The 18,188-nt window shown below is 46.9% G+C and overlaps 2 protein-coding genes across 3 annotated transcripts in view; one reads left to right on the top strand and one right to left on the bottom strand.

Moving 5' to 3' along the window:
* TIMP3 (TIMP metallopeptidase inhibitor 3) overlaps nt 1-5,304 on the bottom strand; it is a 59,200-nt gene extending 53,896 nt beyond the window's left edge. Inside the window, exon 1 of the mRNA XM_047066611.1 lies at nt 4,924-5,304. Within this exon, the coding sequence (XP_046922567.1) occupies nt 4,924-5,044 (121 nt within the window). The 5' untranslated portion in view covers nt 5,045-5,304. The remainder of the gene's footprint in view (nt 1-4,923) is intronic.
* SYN3 (synapsin III) overlaps nt 1-18,188 on the top strand; it is a 420,649-nt gene that overhangs the window by 173,637 nt on the left and 228,824 nt on the right. The gene's annotated exons all lie outside the window — the stretch shown is intronic.

The raw sequence follows: 18,188 nt of genomic DNA, 5'->3' as shown, positions 1-18,188 counted from the left end.
GTTGCAAATTATTATTCCCCTTTTATAAATGAGGAAACCAAAGCTTAAAGACGTCCAATAACATGCCTAAGTGCACACCACCAACAAGCCCCAGAGGAAGGATTTAAACCCAGCTCTGCCCGCCGCAAGGCCTTTCCACCACCCCAGGCTGCCTCTCAAGGCCACCCAGGAGGTGACGATGACAAAGGCTAGAAGAAGGGGCCTCCTTGTCCATACTGGCTGGAATGGTAAAAGCCAAATGCAATGGAGAATTGTGTTGTTGTTTTTGTTTTTAATTAATGAACCTGTTGGAATGTGCCATTCAGCAGTGGAGCTGAATAGTTCCTGCTGTTCCTGCAAAACAAACAAAAGTCCCTCCACCCAAGCCACTTCTGTGGCCACTTTTCTAGCCTTATCTATCCAGGGACTGTGAAAGGGACACAGAACCGTGGGAGAGGCACCTTCTCCAGCCAGCCAGGACCCAGTCTCTGGTGTTCCTGCCACCACACCAGCCATCTACATAGAGTGGGCACCTCATCCTGGGCAGCCCCAACTCATCCCCATCTAGAAGAGGAAGGGTCGTAAAGCCCAAGATGTCTGGTCTCCATTAGCTTTACTTCTCCTGGGTCTCAGGGCGATAAACTGAGTCATTACTTTACTTTGACTTGGTGGTTTTGAGGGTCTCTTTCATAGCCAAAGAACATTAGAAATTTTTCTTTATTTTTCTCTATTTATGCCCTAAAATGATAACAATAATAACAATAACAACAGTAATAATAATAATTTCTCCCTCCTAGAAGATGATGTTTACTTAAAACCTCAGGTCATTCTGGCTCTCTTCATACTTTTTTTTTAAACTTTTCTCTCTTTTTTAAAAAATTATTTAAATTCAAGTTAGTTAAAACACAGTATTGTACTGGTTTCAGGAGTAGAACCCAGTGATTCATCACTTACATATGACACCCAGTGCTCATCCCAACAAGTGCCCTCCTTAGTACCCATCACCCATTTAGCCCATCCCCCAACCACCTCCCCTGCAGCAACCCTCAGTTTATTCTCTGTCTTTAAGAGTCTCTTATGGTTTGCCTCCCTCTCTGTTTTTATCTTATTTTTCCTTCCCTTCCCTTATGTTCATCTGTTTTGTTTCTTAAATTCCATATATGAGTGAAATTATATGACATACTTTTAGTGACAACTTCCCCAAATTAATAAGTAAAGCATTCTTCAGATATTAACCCTTCATTCCACTTCAGTCCAAGGAAGGGTCTTTTGCCTTAGAATATCAAGAGTAAATGACATTTGAAAAGGTTTTGAAGAACTGCATGACTAAGAAGGAATTAGCCTTAGCATTTAGTAACTGGGTGACCTTGGACAAGCACAACCTTTCCCAGACTTGATGTTTTCCATCTGAAAAAATGGGTGTGATACCTACTCTTAAGGTTGCTGGGTGGATGAAAGACACAGGATCTGTGAAGTGCTTGCACCTAGTAGGGGTCTGGGAGATGTCTCTTCCTTCCTATGTAGTGCAGTTCTCCTCTTTCTAGAGTTCCCGAGATTCAGAAAGCCTGGGTCCTCTCCCCAAGTGGCTGGCTCCTCTCTGAAGTCTGAACCTTTTTATTTTCCTTAGGTCACAAAGCCCAGTGAGGAGTGTAATTGTGTGTGTGTGTGTGTGTGTGTGTGTGTGTGTGTGTGTGTGTGTGTGTGTATGAGAGAGAGAAAGAGAGAGAGAGAGAGAGAGAGAGAGAGAATAGATCTGGCTTCTTTGAAAATGGCTTCTTTGCTAAAACCACAACCTCAGATCTGATACCAAAAGAATCTGCTGGCATTGGTCCCTGTCAAAACAATTTGGAGATATCCAGAGACTGTCCTCCAGGGCTGGCAGCGGGCCCCCAAGCTGAGCCTCACTCTTGAATTCCCAACAGTCTCAGGAGGCAGGCCCCCAACACTCTATGGCACAGCCCCATTCCTCTATGCAAAGGAGGCTGGAGAGAGGGCTTGGCATTCTGAAGCAAAATTCTCTCTCTCTATTGCCCGCCTCCTGCAGAAACCACACACACACACACACACACACACACACACACACCAATTTTCAGAAGGCTCTTGGCACTGCCTGCCCCTTCCTGAGCTGGACCGAGCTGCTGGAGCAGGATCTAGCCAGCCAAGGCTGCCTTCTTCATTCCCAGCCCCCTCCTCTCCCTCCTCCAGAGTCAAGGTTTTGTCAGGAGTTTCAGGGGCAATGACTGGTGGGGAGGGGGCCACAGACATCCTGGCTGCTGCCAAGTCCTTTTCTTTCCCCCACAGTATGTTTTATAAGCCAGCATGTAGTTTATTCTTCTCCTAAACACTTCACTAGGGTGCAGGGCCTGGAGTTGCCATAGAAACACCTTTTAACTCCTCCCCACCCAGAAAGCAGTGCCAATCCCCAGGGTTTGGGGGGAGAAAGGCAAAAAGAGACACCTGTGGATGAGGAGAAAAGAGAGGGAAGACCATGGGGGATTCTTTAGACAGGGCCAAGTCAGGCATGCGGCGCCCTTTGCCCGGCAACATGGCAGCCGGCCACAAAGAGAAAACAGCCAGGAAGGTTCTGGAAGAGGAAGCTGGTGGTCTGGCTTGAGCGTCTTTAATGGGCTACAGCGTTGATTAGTGGGGTCGTAAGGGTCAAGAAGGATGGGGAGCTTCTACACATCTCCTTCACTGAGAGGACAGGCAGAGCTGCAACCCAGACTGGAAACCAGAAAGGCCACAAACAAGAAAAAACTGGGAGCCACCTACTGGACACCGGCAGAGTAGTGTAAGGCAGTGGAGGTCAACAAGCAAGCAGCCCACATCCACACCTCCCATTTTTAAAAGCATTATCTCATCCCCACCACTAGTGCAGTGCACCAAAGCTAGGCAGGACGATTTGGAGTGGTGCCAGCATATCGAAGATTTTTTGTTTCTTTTTTATTTTTGCTACCACAATGTTCTGGTATGTGGGTACTTCCTGGCAACTTAGCCTTTTCTCTGGGCAGTTTTTTGAGGGAGGAGATTTCTTGAAGAAATCCAGAGGAATCACAAGAAACTTTCTGCATCAGCCCGGACCCACAGCAGGAAATCTAAACAATAAACAGAGTCCATCAGCGCAGCCATTAAAAGCAGGGTCTCCTTGCTGCTCTTTCCACTGTTTTCTGGTGAACTTGCAGGGTGAAAACTCAAAAGCCAAGGGCAAGGGGGAGGCATGAGGTTCCCCTCTCCCTGCACACCAAAAAATCCAAGTGAACACACCCAAACCATTGTCAAGCAGAAGAGGACGCCCTGACTCCACCTGTCAGCCTCCTGGACTCCTTACTAACCCAAACCAGACCCCACCAGCGGCAGCAAGAGTGACTTCCAACACTACCCAGGTGGGAATGTCACCAAAGGGGTGAGGATGGAGGAGGGACAGGCCAAGTGGAATTTGGGTGGGGGCGGTCAGAGGAGAAAGAGGAAAACCTTCCAGGTCTCAGGCAGCCCGAAAGAATCCTTCAGGCAATCCACAAACCAAGGGGCCAGCCAGATTCCCCGGGGAATGGGAAGGGTGCACAGCATGGGCCCCAGGAAACTCTAACAAGGGTGACCCCAGGTCACATAAACACCCACGCCTGCCAACTGGACTGACCTTCTGGTCACCACAGCCACCTCCCTGACTTCTCCTAGGCTCAGCGGGGCCCACCAGCAGTGCCCCTCCCAACTCTAGCTGCCTCCCTTGCCAGGCTCCTGTCTCCTCCCCCTCCGCCCCTGCAGCACACTTGTGGAGGCCCTCACCCAGGACCCAGTGGAAAATTTTCCTTCTTCTTTATGACTTAAAACACACACGCTCCATTCTTCACCTCTGAATTGACACAGGCAGAGGGCAGCTAGACTGTGCCCCACCCCATCCCAGCCCAAGTACGTACACACACACACACACACACACACACACACACACAGCAGGGGCCACTGGACTTGCATGCTTTATGAGCTGGAAAGGAGAGGAGAGATGTTTTCCAGCTGCTACTCCACCTCTGGCCATCCAAACACAAGTGTCCCAAAACACTCCCAAACAAGTTCTCCCAGGACACTCGAAAGGCCCTGGATAGAAACTGGTTCTACTTCTTACTGAGTCTCTAACCAAGACACTAACTCCAGTTTGGAATCATCACCATGATGTGACCCTTGGCATCTTTGTTCTTTTGGTGACAAATCTGTTTCCCACTGCTCCTTCTCCCCCTCCCCACACACAGTCAAGGGGGAAAAAAAAATAGCCTTCCTGTGAATTCTCACAGCTATGTGATAAGTGATCCCTCACACACGCGCCTCCTGCTTGCTATCAACACTCTCAAATACAGTTCCTCCAGGGAAGGGTCAACCCCACAGCTTTCTTCTCATTTTCCCCCCTTAAATCCACTCAAACTTGGCAGTCCAAGAAGCTCGGTTAGCAGTTGCTTGGGAAGTGGGAGACTGCGTTGGGTCTCAGTGAAAGGAATGAACTTCATGGGTGCAGGAGAAAATGCAAACTCAGAAAACTTCAAGATTCTCCTGCAACTTTGTGCACATGGCTGGCAACTTTTTTTCAAACTATTGAACATCCCAATACTTTAGTTGGTTGGCATTCCAAGTTTTAGGAATCCTTTCCCACCCTTCTCCCCCAGCACTGCCTCTCGTGATAGTGAAAAGGGAAATGTTCCAGATGTCAAAAGGACCAACAGGAGAGCAAAGGCTGCAAGGGGTTCCCTCAGCCACCGCGGGTTTTCTCTGCAGGGCATCTGCGCCTTCAGCCGTGCCAGGTCCTCCGACCGAAGAAACTGGGTTTTGCCACCCCACCCCAAGCTGAGGCAGAGAAAAGGAGCCGGGCTCGCCATGCCACCCGGAGCTGCGCCGGGGTCAGGACTGCAGCGCGAGAGCGGGCACCGCGGGGGCTCTGGCGGGGACACCCGGAGCGCTTACCGATGTCAGAGTTGCAGAAGGCGTCCTGGGGGTGGCTGGGCGAGCATGTGCACGCCTCGGCGCCCCAGTGCCCCAGGCTCCAGCTGCCCAGGAGCACGACTAGCCCGAGCCAGGGAGTCATCGCCGCTGCCGCTGCTGAGGCTGCTGCTCGCCTCTCCAAAGTTGAAGCGCGCGCCGCTGGAGGGGCCGCTGCAGCCCGAGCTCGCCTGCCCGGCCGTGCGGGGCAACTTTGACCTCGGGCGCGCTGCCCTCGGAGTGCCCACCGCACGGGATGGGGTGCAGCGAGGCTGCCTCGGAGCTGGCGCACGACTCTGCGGGCCGGCGGTCTCTCCGCGAAGGAGCAGGAGCTGGGGCGGAGCAGAAGGAGGAGAAGCCGTCCGAGCGCCCGCCCGCTGCCCGCTCTGCGCCGCTGCCGGGCGGCCGAGTGATATAGCGCGGGTCCCCCGGGCACCCCCTCTCGGGCACGCGGGGCCCGCCCCCACCGACCAATGGCAGAGCCGCATTACCTCATCGGCCCTCCGAAGGGGGCGGGGCCGGGGGCGCGGGCCGACGGGGCGGGGCCGCCCCGGACCGTTCAGATCCTTATAGGGAATAATGCGGCTGTGGGCACAGAAGTGGGTGAACCCGAACGCGCTCGGGACCTACGCTTCGCGGAGGGGCCCCCGGAGCGGCGCTCGCGTGTCCCATCTCTCTGGTACCCTGACCACACACCCACCCTTCTCTCTGCGCACTTCTGATCCAAACCACGGTCGACTGCCACCAACCCGTCCTCGGGTCAGAGGCGGTCCTGGCCTTGGAGACCCTGACTGCCCCTGGTGGAAAGGCTAAGGAAAAAGGCCAAATTCTCCGCCTTCTCTGGAGAGAGCAGGGTCAGAGGGGAAAGAGCCAGCTGACGACCTACGCCCCCACCCCCGACTTTCCTGGATGTGAGGAAGCCATCTGCCCTTTGGAGCTGGCTATAATGGACTGTGGTTTCTCCAGGCTCACCCAGAGTAAACCGTGAAGGCATTCAACAAACACTGTTCTGGATGTTGTAATGAACAAAACAGATTCCTTGCTTGCGTGAAAGTTGCAGGCAATGCATCAGTGAATTCACGAATGCATTGGGTAATGTTCTATGGTGATAGTACCATGAAGAAACAAAACTTAGTAATGGGTTAGAAATCACTGGGGAGGGCACCGCTTTCTATGTGCCAGTAAGAGAAGGTATCTCTAAGGAGGTGACGTTCTAGCTGAGATGTGAGCAGGGAAAAAGGAGTGGGAGGAACTCCTGTGGAAATCTGGGAGGAGAGAACACCAGTCAGGGAGAACAGCAAGTGCAAAGGCCCTGAGTTTATTTGAAAAGCAGTGAGTAGAAAGGGCAGGAGGAATGGTAACCCCACCAAGGCCAGACAAGTCTCCATCCTTCAGAAAGGAATTTGGGGGTGAACTGATCCCACCCTGCAGTAACACCAGATTCTGGAGAGCTATCCAGGATCCTAGACTACTAGCTGTAATGGATAATTGCCGGTAACTAATACTATAACTATCCTGATTATTGAGTAACATCTTGATTCTGCCTTATATTTTCCATGCCACACCTCATTATATCTCACAAAATTTCTTTTAGATAGGAAAAGCACAAAGTATTATTGACACTTTCCAGATGAGGAAACTGGCACAGAACGGTGGCATGACTTGGCAACCAGCCAGGAACTCAGTTCATTCATTTGCACCGAAAGAAAGGCTTGATTTCCCTGGACTTCAGCAGTAACTAGCTGTCACCACGCAGATGCCCTTTTGCAGCTGGAGTCTTCTATCTTTCTCTTCGTGCTCCCTCTCTCCCTTTCTCTCCTAACTCATTCTGTTTAGAAAGACACTTGAATGTTTTGGCTATAGAAATGTTGAAAATTTGGAACAAAATAAGGACCGGGAATACTCCTCAGAAATGCAAGTTCAACTTCTTTCTCAGAAACCCTATTACATCTCAGAGAAGTGATATTGGGATGACAGAAGCAGAAAATTTCATTGAAAATGGTATTTCTGGGGTGCCTGGGTGGCGCAGTCGGTTAAGCGTCCGACTTCAGCCAGGTCACGATCTTGCGGTCCGTGAGTTCGAGCCCCGCGTCAGGCTCTGGGCTGATGGCTCAGAGCCTGGAGCCTGTTTCCGATTCTGTGTCTCCCTCTCTCTCTGCCCCTCCCCCGTTCATGCTCTGTCTCTCTCTGTCCCAAAAATAAATAAACGTTGAAAAATAAAATAAAATGCAACAAAAGTTTAAAAAAAGAAAAAAGAAAATGGTATTTCTAAGAACATTTTTTAAACTCCTTCATCCCCTCCCCCTTAAGAATTGTAGCTATAAAGAAGGAATTAAGTTTTCTACATTTTTCTGCCTTATCCCCTCCCCAGCTTTTAAGCCCCTTCCCACCTTAACTCTAGCATGGTCTGGCCCAGATAGATCTTTCCCCCCTTTCAATGTTTACCTCAGCACTTGGCTTACAGTTTCATGGAATATAATTGTATCATTTCCCCCAAGCACACTAAAATATTTTGAGACCTGAGATATTTGGCCACACTGTTTTTTAGCCCTCTGAACACAATAGGGTCCCAGGAGACTTGGGTGGGGGTATGGCCAGCAGCCCATTGAGTCTGGAGCAATGGACACTCCAGAGTCCACTCCAAGGATCCAGGTTGAATAAGGGCATACTTGGTGGGATTTGAGAGTTTTACTTAACCTTGCATGATGCCAGTCATGTGGAAGGTTTTAGAAGCCTTTCCAGACCAAGTCCACTTTGGATAAGCATCTTATGTGATAAAGGCCCTCTCTTCTCTTTTTTTTTCTTGTCACTTTACGGTTTTGTCCAAAATGCCAATATTTTCTCCAAGGGAAGGCTTCCCTCGAGCACGAGTATCAGGCAGGTAACTTTGGTTGAACTTCAAGCAGTAGGTTCCTTATAGGAAGAATCTGAAGCATTTGATTATGGCAGCTACTTAATTATGTAAGCACCAGGAGTAATCTGATTGTTTTTCCAGCTGAAAGGTAATGAAATTGCCTTTTGGTTTATTTCCTCCTGCTCCCTATCCTAAGCTGGTTCACACAGCCTTTGGAGTTCAGCTTCCCTTTCAGTCAGGAAGTTGCCCATAATGTCGAACTCCAGGGGACTCCCCTCAGCCCACCCATGAGAATTCAGCTCAGTCCTCTCCCCGAGGAAGAGGTGCCTTACTGCTAGGGTCAGCCCCGTCAGCAAGCAGACCTCACAGGCATCAATCTGGATATCATGGTGTCCATAGACCTACATAATAATATGTAAGAATTACTTTTTCAAGACTGTTTTATAAGCTAGATGGAGTGGACCTGTGGCTGGTGGGAACAATGACCATACCGGCTCACCTACTTTCCCTTGACAGCAAAGAACAGTGATAGATTTGTAAACCTTGAAAGAACTGCAGAAGTCTCGAAATCTCTCTGGCCTATCCTCAAACTTACCAAGCTTACCTGATATCCCCTTTCCTGGAACTTTTCCAGGGAAGGTGGGTCCACGTCCACCCCCTTTATATCAAGTTACAGGATGCTGGAATCTATGAGAAGTCTCTCACAGACATTTAGAGGTCCTATAAAAGGACCCAAGAGACTATCCATCCTAATTTTATAGGTGGGGAAGGTAAGGTGATTCAGACAGGTGAAAAAACCGCCCAACCTATCACGGTCAGCTAGTGGCACAGCCAGAATTGGGTTGCAGCTGCCTAATTCCTTACCTGGCTCTCTCCCACACACTCATGGGTCTCAGTTCCCCCAATCTGCAGCACATGACCTAATGCTTACACCCTAGTCATTCGAAACTCCAACCACTCGTGGTCCTGAATCTGCATTTCAGATCTGTAGATGAGTTTCTTTCAGAGTCTCAGAGACTCTTTGCACAGTCTGTAACATGTGGAGAATACCTCCTGCCACGTGCACTGGCTAAATGGTTCTCTATTATGATAATAATCATCTCTGAGCCAATCAGAATGCATACCGCTCTGTTCTCCCCAGAGGTTTATGTCTTGTGTGTTTATTTTTTCCCCTTTCTGTATTATTATTTAATACTTTTTGAAAACATTCCAAACATATTACTGCAAAGAAATGCATGAAACTTTATTTCTGGGGGACAAAGAGAGGCTGGGTGGAAGAAAAAAAAAGCAAATGATGTGAGATTGGTTCCAAAAGTCACTACAGAAGGACAGGTGTGTGTGTGGACAAGTCACGTCACCTGTCCAGACCTCAGTTTGTGTGTTTATTGGATGAGAGCTGTAACTTAATGGTCCCCAAGGTCCCCCTTGGCTCAAAAAGTCTAAGATCTCTTGGGAAACTCTCAAGGGCAAGGAAGGGAAGATAGATCTTGCCATTTAAACAGGTTTGAGACAAATCAAATGTGCCCAAGACTGAAGCACAACCATCAATCTCTCAGTCAACACTTATTGAGTTCCTATTCTGTGCTCTCCTTCAAGACTCAGGCTGAAAACAAAGATGGTGATGGTGAAGTCATAGGAGAGACCGAAGCTCTTGTTTCTGACAGGGCCCCATGTAAACTACTTGTTTATCTGTCTGTTTACCTCTTAGATGTTAAGCATGAAAAGGTCAGGAAATATGTCTCTTATTGTCTCTATACCTTATTTTCAAAATTCATTGAACCACTGTTGCAGTCGAAATGTCACCTCCTCCAGAAAGCCTTCTGTAATCTCCTCTCCCCAGTCTTCATCAATCAAGTGCAGTGTATCCCCACAGCACCCTATGCTTTCTTTCACACCACTTAGCTGACTACAGTGTTATTGTTTACCATCTGTTTCCCTTCCAGGATAGAGGAAGCCCCTTGAAGACAGTGTTAGTAACCAAGACGTCAGCAAGTATTGGTTGAATGAGTCAAAATGCTTGGCCCCACCAACCCCTTCCCACTTTTCAGATAGGCAGGTGGTAGCTCCTTGGAGAGTTCACAGAGCCCTATCCCTCCGGCCAGTGCTAGGGGGCGCTGTAGGCCAGAGAACACCCATTCCATAAGCCCGCAGTCTCTGCCAGTCTCTGAGAAGGCGGGAGAGGCAGTTCCACACTAGTCACCCACTTTGAGTGGGTGAAGCTAACCCCTCCCGTCTGCAAGGGCCACAAAGCTGTCAGTCAGCATCCCGTCTGGGTCCGCAGCTGCCCTGCTCCTCCACCCCCGAGCTGACCACATGTCAACCCAAGGGAGATGTGCTCTCAGAAAGCTACATACTTGTGAATCATGGGTTTGGAGAGATCGGGAAGATCTGGGAACACAGCAGACAATGCCACGATCCCACTCTCTCGGGGCAAAGCTAGCCTCTGAAAATTAAACCGGGAGAAGGTGCTGACAAGACATGTGTCGTTTCTGTTGCCTCATAGGGAAACACCTCTTTTCTTCCCTTCCCTTTCCCCTCTAGACCCTAGCCACAGTGCCTTCCTCCAAACCCACAGACCTCATCTGAAAGTCATTACATTCAAAATAGCCTTTTCCAAGCAACAGACAGCCCTGGTCCACCCATCACCATGAGCCCTGGCCAGACCCTCAGTGGGGTTGCTGCCCAGCACTGGGAATTATGAACCTGAGATGGTAAGCACTTCTGGTTCTCTGTGTCTGGCACTGGCCGGGAGTAAACACCTTTTCTTATTTCCATCTGGAGCCAATTTCATGGCAGTAAAGTTGCACAGCGCCTCTTACCCCCGCTCCCCACTAGTCCTGTCATGGAGCGAAGACCCCCTCAGTAAGAGTCTCTGACTGCATTCACCTGAATCCTCAGCTTTTCACATTTCTTTCCACCCCCAGCTACTCCAGGGATTTTTAAGCCAGAAAACACATGTGTGCTATAGAGACATTTTGTGCCCCATGTTTTCTGGTGGTGAGAGCTGGGGAACAGAGTTAATATTCTAGCTCTTGCTTTTAAAAATTATTTTTTATTTTTTTGAAATGACTATGTGCTTACTCGGTCAATTATTTCTGTGAAAGGTAATATTAAGTGGAGGGAGACCTTCTCCTCCTCGACCCTGTCTTAATGCCTTCCTTATGCCAGTGGAGTTCATGTGTTTTTCCTTTAAAAATGAGTAGCTCCTTTGTGGTTTCTTTGAAGGTTGCATGTGCAGCTTCACAGAGAAGACGCACGTGAGTGTCTCTGCCGGGTTCTCTCACGGCTTGGAGGGAATGGGGTGGACGTATGGCCAGTCTTCTGTCCGACGGGGCTGGAGATTCAATTTCTGGAAAGGCACTTGAGCTCTCCTCAGCAGAACCTGCTAGAACTGCAAACGACCCATCCTGTGTGGCGGGGAGGATCCAAAGAGCATTTGACGCCATTGACCACATCCTTCTTCAAACTTGGCTGCTGAGACTCCAGTCTCTCTGGGTTTTCGATTTCCACCTCTCCAACTGTACCTTTCTCAGTCTTCTTGGCAGACCCTTTGGACTCTTTTTGTCACTAAAATGTAGGTGTTTCCCAATTTTCTGTCCCTGGCTGCCTTCCCTTCCCTTTTAGCCTCCACGCTCTCCCTGGCTAACTCTCCCCCCTGGTTTTAGCTACCACTCTGCTGTGTGCACAGGAGTGGACACTGCAAGCAGCAATATCCCTCTGAGTTCCAGTCTATATCCAGCTTCCCCCTTGGATAATTTCATTTGGAGGTCCCGTCACCTCCTCAGACTCCACTGTCTTTCCCCTGCTATAGTGTTACCCATCCCTGCTAAGGGCACCACCTTTAACCAAGTCCTATAAATTCTCACTCCACATATCTCTTCTTACACTCTCTTTCTCCCCATGCCCACCATTTCTGCCTTGGATCAGGCCTATATAGATTCTTTCCTGACAATTTCAATAGTTGCATAATTGGTCACCCTCTCTAGAGTCTTTCTCTGTCAAATGCAACTTATGCCCTGCTGCTTGTGTAAAGTTTTTCTAATATAAATCTGAAATCATGATGTCCTTTGCTTAAAATGATTATTTGTTTCCATGGCTTAAACTCCAAAAGAAAGGCATACAAGGCCCTCTGCTGTGATCTGGCTCTTCCCAGGGCCCCAGAGTGGAAAACCATTCCTGTAGAACACAGTGTGATTGCAACAGCAGACCCTGCTAGCTTATCTCTCCAAACCTATGCCCTCATTCCCATCTTCCAACCCAACATGAAGTTCCAGCTATCCATTTCCTGCCTCTGAGCTTATTCACACTATGCTCTTTGCCTGGAATCCACCTTCCACTAATGTTTTCCTCCACCCTTCTCCATCTCTTCTGTAAGGATTCTCTTATCTTTCAGGATTCAACTAGAGTCACCACCTCATGGATGTTTTTATGAGTCTCTCTTCCTGAACAGAATTGACCACCCCTCCTTGGCCTCTCCTCCCTCATTCCTTTCCCAGATTTACCCAATGATTCCCACACTCTGTTGCCCCTGGTGGTTAATATGTCTTTCTCTCAAAAACCTAGCACAGAATCTGCATAAGCACTTACTAAATATTGAAAGAATAAACTAACCATTGAATGGCAGGGAAAGAGGGAGGTGATCAGAATATTTCCTTTACAAACTTACCATTACAGAGGTTCTGGAATGTAGCTTCTTAAATACAGAAACTCAGTTAGATTCAGTTCCCAGACTTGATCAGTCCCAGGGATACTATGATTCATAAGAGACCAGTAAGCCGGTCACAATTCCATTGTCTTTGCTTCCAATGAAATATTTAATTGTGACATAGGTTAGTACATTTATATCAATGTGCCCCCCCCCATGTTTTCCTCCTTAGAACCATAGAGAGCTTTGTGTGAGGCTAGTTTCTCATCAGAATGTTGCTTTGGTGTATATGGAGTCAGAACACAGGGACTGAGGTCGTCATAAGTAAAGTCTTTCAGTTGAAATGCTGTAGAACTCTCCTGACCGAGGCAAAGGCTTTTCTAAGAGAGTAATGTTGCTCACAGTCACTAGCAAGAACCCCACTAATAGCAATGCCGGATACACACTGCCAACTTTGGACTCTTCGGCCTTCCCATTTCTCTGCTCCAAACAGGCCACTCTTCTCTTCTTTCACCCAGACTTTTTTCTTCACTGGGAATATTATAATCCATTTGGTTTCTGTGTTTTAGATTACAGTCACCACCAATGATTACCTTCAGGTCAACTAGTTTAGGTTCTAGATTTTGAATGCTTCCTTTACTGTGTGTTAATTTGCTACCACAGATGTCCAAGAACTTGTGTGGTGTGTGAATTTATAGCTTCAGAGCTCAGTAGACAGATAGCCTTCTTTCCAAGTTGTGGGCGGACTCTTCATTATCATTGCTCCACCAACAGCCTCTATTTGCCTCACAACTTGTTTGTCCCAGTGTGATTATCAATTCTTTGGAAGAAAGGAACAAGATTGTCCCCTTCCATCCCTGCTTCCTTCAGATATTCCCCCAGATATTGACTAAGCGTCCACTGCTACATGGTAGGCACTAGAGATCTGACAGTGAGCAAGGAGTGCCCTCAAGGAGTTCCCAGTCTAGTGGGAGAGAAAGACATGAAAACAATAGTGGCTTGTACAAACTACAACAGGAGGATCAAGGGTGCCAGGAGGTCATAGCACTGGGTAACCCAACGAGGGAGTGGGAAGGATGTCTGAGAACCCATATCATGGTAAGAGCTAGGAGAGAACTGTAGGTCACCAAATCCAACCCTCTCGTTTTACAGATATAGAAAAAGGCCCAAAGAGGTGGGCTTTTATATGATCACATGGAATTATTGGCAAAGGCGAGACAAGAAATCAGACTCTTTAGTACTTCATCGTCCTCCCATCAATCTAGGCTTCTCTAATTTAATGTAAACAATTATTTCCCTGCCCTGTAACACACATCAACCTTGAGTTGGTAAGCTGAGAAAGATTTCTAAGATAGGAAAAAGGGAAAGGGACTTACATTAGTTGTGTACCAACCATGTACAATTAATTTCCAATCAAGTATTGTCTTCAATCTTCACAACCCTTAATAATAGGTACTATTTTATTTTATGTGTTTTATAGTTAAGAAAACTAAGGCAAAAACATTAACTAAAAAAAATATGCACGCCTATGTTCATTGCCACATTATTTACAATAGTCAAGATGTGTAAACAACCTAAGTATCCAATGAGGGATGAATGGATAAATTAATTGTGGTGTATGTATATGATGGAATATTATTCAGCTGTAAACAAGAAAGAAATCTTGCCATTTGCGACAACACGAATGGACCTTGAGGGTATTATGCTGAGTGAAACAAGTCAGAGAAAGACACCTAACCATATGATCTCTCTTATATGTGGAAGTTAAAAACAAACAAACAAAACGAAACAAAACAGCTCATAGATACAGGTAATGGCACATAGATATTGGGGGATGGGAAAATGGGTAAGAGGGGTCAAAAGGTAAAAGGAAAGAAATCCGAGACTCAGAGAAGTTAAATTGCACGTCTAATTTCTTTCAAGCAAGGAAGAAGCAGAGATGTGATTCAGTCCCAGATATCTCTTTCAAAACCATTAGTATTTCTGGAGACTGAAAGTCACTATACCCTTAGGGTCATCAGGATATTGGAAGTGCTAGTGATTACCTCTTTGTCTCTTGGGTTCTCTTTGAGGGCTCAGAGCTCTTGATCATTGTTGGAACCAAACAGAGGGAGTCACAGGACCTCCCACCAAGGACCAGAGAGGGAGCTTTATCAGCAGGCAGGTGAGATGCATCCCTTGTTTTTCCTGGTTAGCAGTGGAGAGAAGGCAAGAGCTGTCAGAGAGCAGGCAATTTCTGGGAGCGTAGGTGTGCCTTTCCTTACTCAGGATTTGGATGGATGCCACAGGGGCATTACATTTGTATTACAAAGAAAGGGACCACAATCCAGAAGCAAGCTGATAGAATACTGATCAGTACATTTTTAACAGCTGTTGAATATGGCTTCGTTTCCTCTTGAAATTTCAAGCATGAGATTGAGTCAATGTACCAGGTTTTTCTTCTAGTTCTGCAACACAAAATATCTGGGTGACTATGAGTAAAGCAACGAACCCCTTTTCTTCAAATGTAAAACCAAGGGGTTGGACTTTATGATCTCTCAAAACTTCCCAGTGGAGTATTTTGGAAGGAGACTGACAAAGGGGTCAAGGACCAAGGCCTGTGACATCAGTAAAACTGGGTTTTAATCCTTCACTTTTTCACTATGACCTTGAACAAGTTTCTTATCTTCTCTGAGCCTCAGATGTCTAGTGGTAAAATGGAGGAGAGGTTCATACCTCATTAGATTTTCTTAAGGATCAAAGGTATGGTGAGTGAGGCACTTGGCTCAGTGCCTGGCACATAATAAATTCTCACTGAGAACCTGTATGTACCAGGGTGTGGCCCTATAGGTATAGAGGTGAATGAGGCCTCTACCTTCCAGCAGCCTATAGTCTAATGATCTGTGTTGATTAGGGATGAACATAATCCCTTATCCCCTTTGACCATGTAAGTAATACCCAAAGAAGGGATGGGGTAAAAGGAAGAGGAAAACAAAACAAAACATTGATAGTAATTGTTAATTCTTATAGCTACTAGGTGCCAGATGTTATCTTAAGCAGGTTGCATATATTAATTCATACAAAAGCTGTGAGGTAGATGGAATTATCCTCACCATCCGTGTTTTCTTTGGATTTGGAAACAAAGATACAGAGAGCTTATGTAACTTGCCCAGGATGACATGGTCAAGATGCTGCAGTGCTGGGTTCGATGCCAGAGCCCATGCTCTCAACCACCCTGCTAGCCTCCCTCGTCCCGGAGAAGGGGAACTCGCCGAAAGTAACAAGGATGCAAAAGGCAGATGCCCATGCCTGTCACCAGTGGGTCTTCTTTCCCAGAACACCTTGTGCCCTCAGATCAAGGAATGTGAGAACATGAATCAGATGTGGCCCCTATCGGAGGAAAGAGTGAGGGCAGCAAGCACCTTGCGGGCCCTCCTGGAGTGTAATACTCAATAGGTTCAGTGTGATTTCCAGCCCTCAGGAAGAGCACTGAAGCTAGTGAATCAGACCCCTTGTTCAAGTCCCATCTTGTCCATCTACTAAGTTTCTCTCTAGCTTATAGTTATTCTCTAAAAAGGGAAGACAAACATCTAATTTGCAGAGGTATTTTCAAGGATTAAGCAATAACTAACATTGAGCACTTCTTACGTGCCAGGCCCTGTTCTATGTACTTTAGGGATATAAATCTATTTAATTGTGCCAACTGTACAACACAGGGGCTGTTATTATCATGCCCATTTTACAGAGAGGAAAGCTGAGGCACAGAGAGGTTCAGTAACTTGGCCAAGACCACACAATTAGTAAGTGGTGGAACCAGAATCCGAAGTTCAGTGTTAGACTCTGCTTCTCACCACCTTTCTGGACTCTGATGGATGGTCAGAAACATTTTGTAAACACTAAATGGTATTGTTGCTCAATTCTCATGTCTGTGTCTTAGGTCTTTGTCCGTGCTGTTTCCTTGCCCTGGAGTGCCTTTCTTCCTCTCACCTGGCTGCCTCTTACTTGTACAGAGGGGTAAAGAGAGGGCTTCTGATGCCGGCCTGCTGGAGCTGGCTCACACTGGCCTATGAGCGCCTGGTTGTTAGGTTTTCTAGGAATTTTCGAGTCCATTATTAAACACAGCCATTATTAAGAATTTAATTATTTTAACATATAATCAAATTGTATTAATAACGTGGTAATGAATACGTGGAACTCATCACTTCCTAGTGACTTCATTACATCATATTCTCACCTATGGTCTTGAGGGTCTTTCCAGCTATTGTGTCTGTGTGGGGGGGTGTTGTATCATGGTGTGCTGCTACTCATTCTTCCCAACTCTGCACTCAGTGACGTCACACTGGTAACTTAACGTTGGCCATAATGGGAGTATTTATACCACAGCATTCAGGAGATGGCACCAATCAGGCTTCTTCTCCTGGACAGCTAGGTGGTAAATAACGCACCCACATCTCGACTGAGATCTTGGACAAGTGATCTTCCCAAGCCTCAATTTTCTTATCTAATAAAGTAATGACAGCATTAGTACATTAGCATATCTCACAAAGTTGTGAGGAGCAAACAAGACGATACATGAAAAGGATTTAGCAGAATGCCTGGCATAGAGTCAGCCATCAATGCATGGCCACTGTCAGTATTAATATTAAGACAACGTTATTAGGAGGTATCATCTCCTACACGTAGCTTTTCCTTCCACCCAAGCTGGGTGAGCTCTGACTTGATAGTTACCACACTACATTAGGTTGTCTGTTTCTGTAGCATTTTCCCTCTTCAGAAAGTGAGCTAATGACAGAGGCTAATTGAGTTTTCTGAGCACTTACCACAATGCCTGACACTCAGTAGGTCCTCAGTAAACTATTAGATTAAATTTTGAGGAAAGAAAGAGTTCAGTAGTGCCAAAAAAGATCACTAAAAGTCAAAATTAGGGAGGCACCTGGGTGGTTAAGCACCCAACTTTCACTCAGGTTGTGAGCTCACGGTTTGTGAGCTTGAGACCCGCGTCAGGCTCTGTGCTGCTGATAGGTCATAGCCTGGAGCCTGCTTCAGATTCTGTGTCTCCCTTGCTGTACCCCTCCCCCATTCATGCTCTGTCTCTCTGTCTCTGTCAAAGTGAATAAACATTAAAAAAAATTGAAAAACAATAAATAATAAAAAATTGAAGTCAGCATTAGGAAACTTGGAAGCTTCTCTAATCACATTACAAACTTTTAAGAAGTTCTCCATATCCAAGCATCAGTGTAGTATTCTGTTTGGGGTTCATGCCTTGGAGTACCTTATAATGAGACCATTTTGGAATTTCCAAAACTAAAAGCCCCCTACTTGGTGCCCAGCCAGACCCACCGCACACTGAACTGTGTTTTACAATGAAGTTCTCAGTGTGTGTGATATGGAGCCCCTATGACAGTCTCAGTGTGTCAGTAGGGATATGACCAGTAACTTTCCAAAGCACTTGAAGGTAGCTGGAACTGCTTCTGCCTCAAGTATTTAGGAGAAAAAAAAAGATCTTGATGTCACATCAACAAACTCTGAAAGAGATTGCACATACCTGGAGTGCTTTTCAAGGCCTGGGAGCCAGTGATTGGAGGCAATTTCAGGGGGAAAGGAGGGGAGAGGCTGAAGGCATGTTGAAAAATCATTTTTTGTCTGTTGTTCCTTTGTGTGAACCGGTTGCTGGCTTATGCAACGCCCAGTAATTAAAATGGCTGGAATGCTTTGCATTTTTACAGCAACGTGAAGGCGGCTCGGAAGCCTGCAGCTAGAGCCAGATGGAGG

This window comes from Lynx rufus, unplaced genomic scaffold, assembly GCF_022079265.1.
Source record: "Lynx rufus isolate CCGP_SWC_20201006 ecotype Redwood Valley unplaced genomic scaffold, mLynRuf1.p SCAF_7, whole genome shotgun sequence".
In the NCBI taxonomy this organism is placed as follows: Eukaryota; Metazoa; Chordata; class Mammalia; order Carnivora; family Felidae; genus Lynx; species Lynx rufus.
This window is presented reverse-complemented; position numbering and strand designations above follow the sequence as displayed.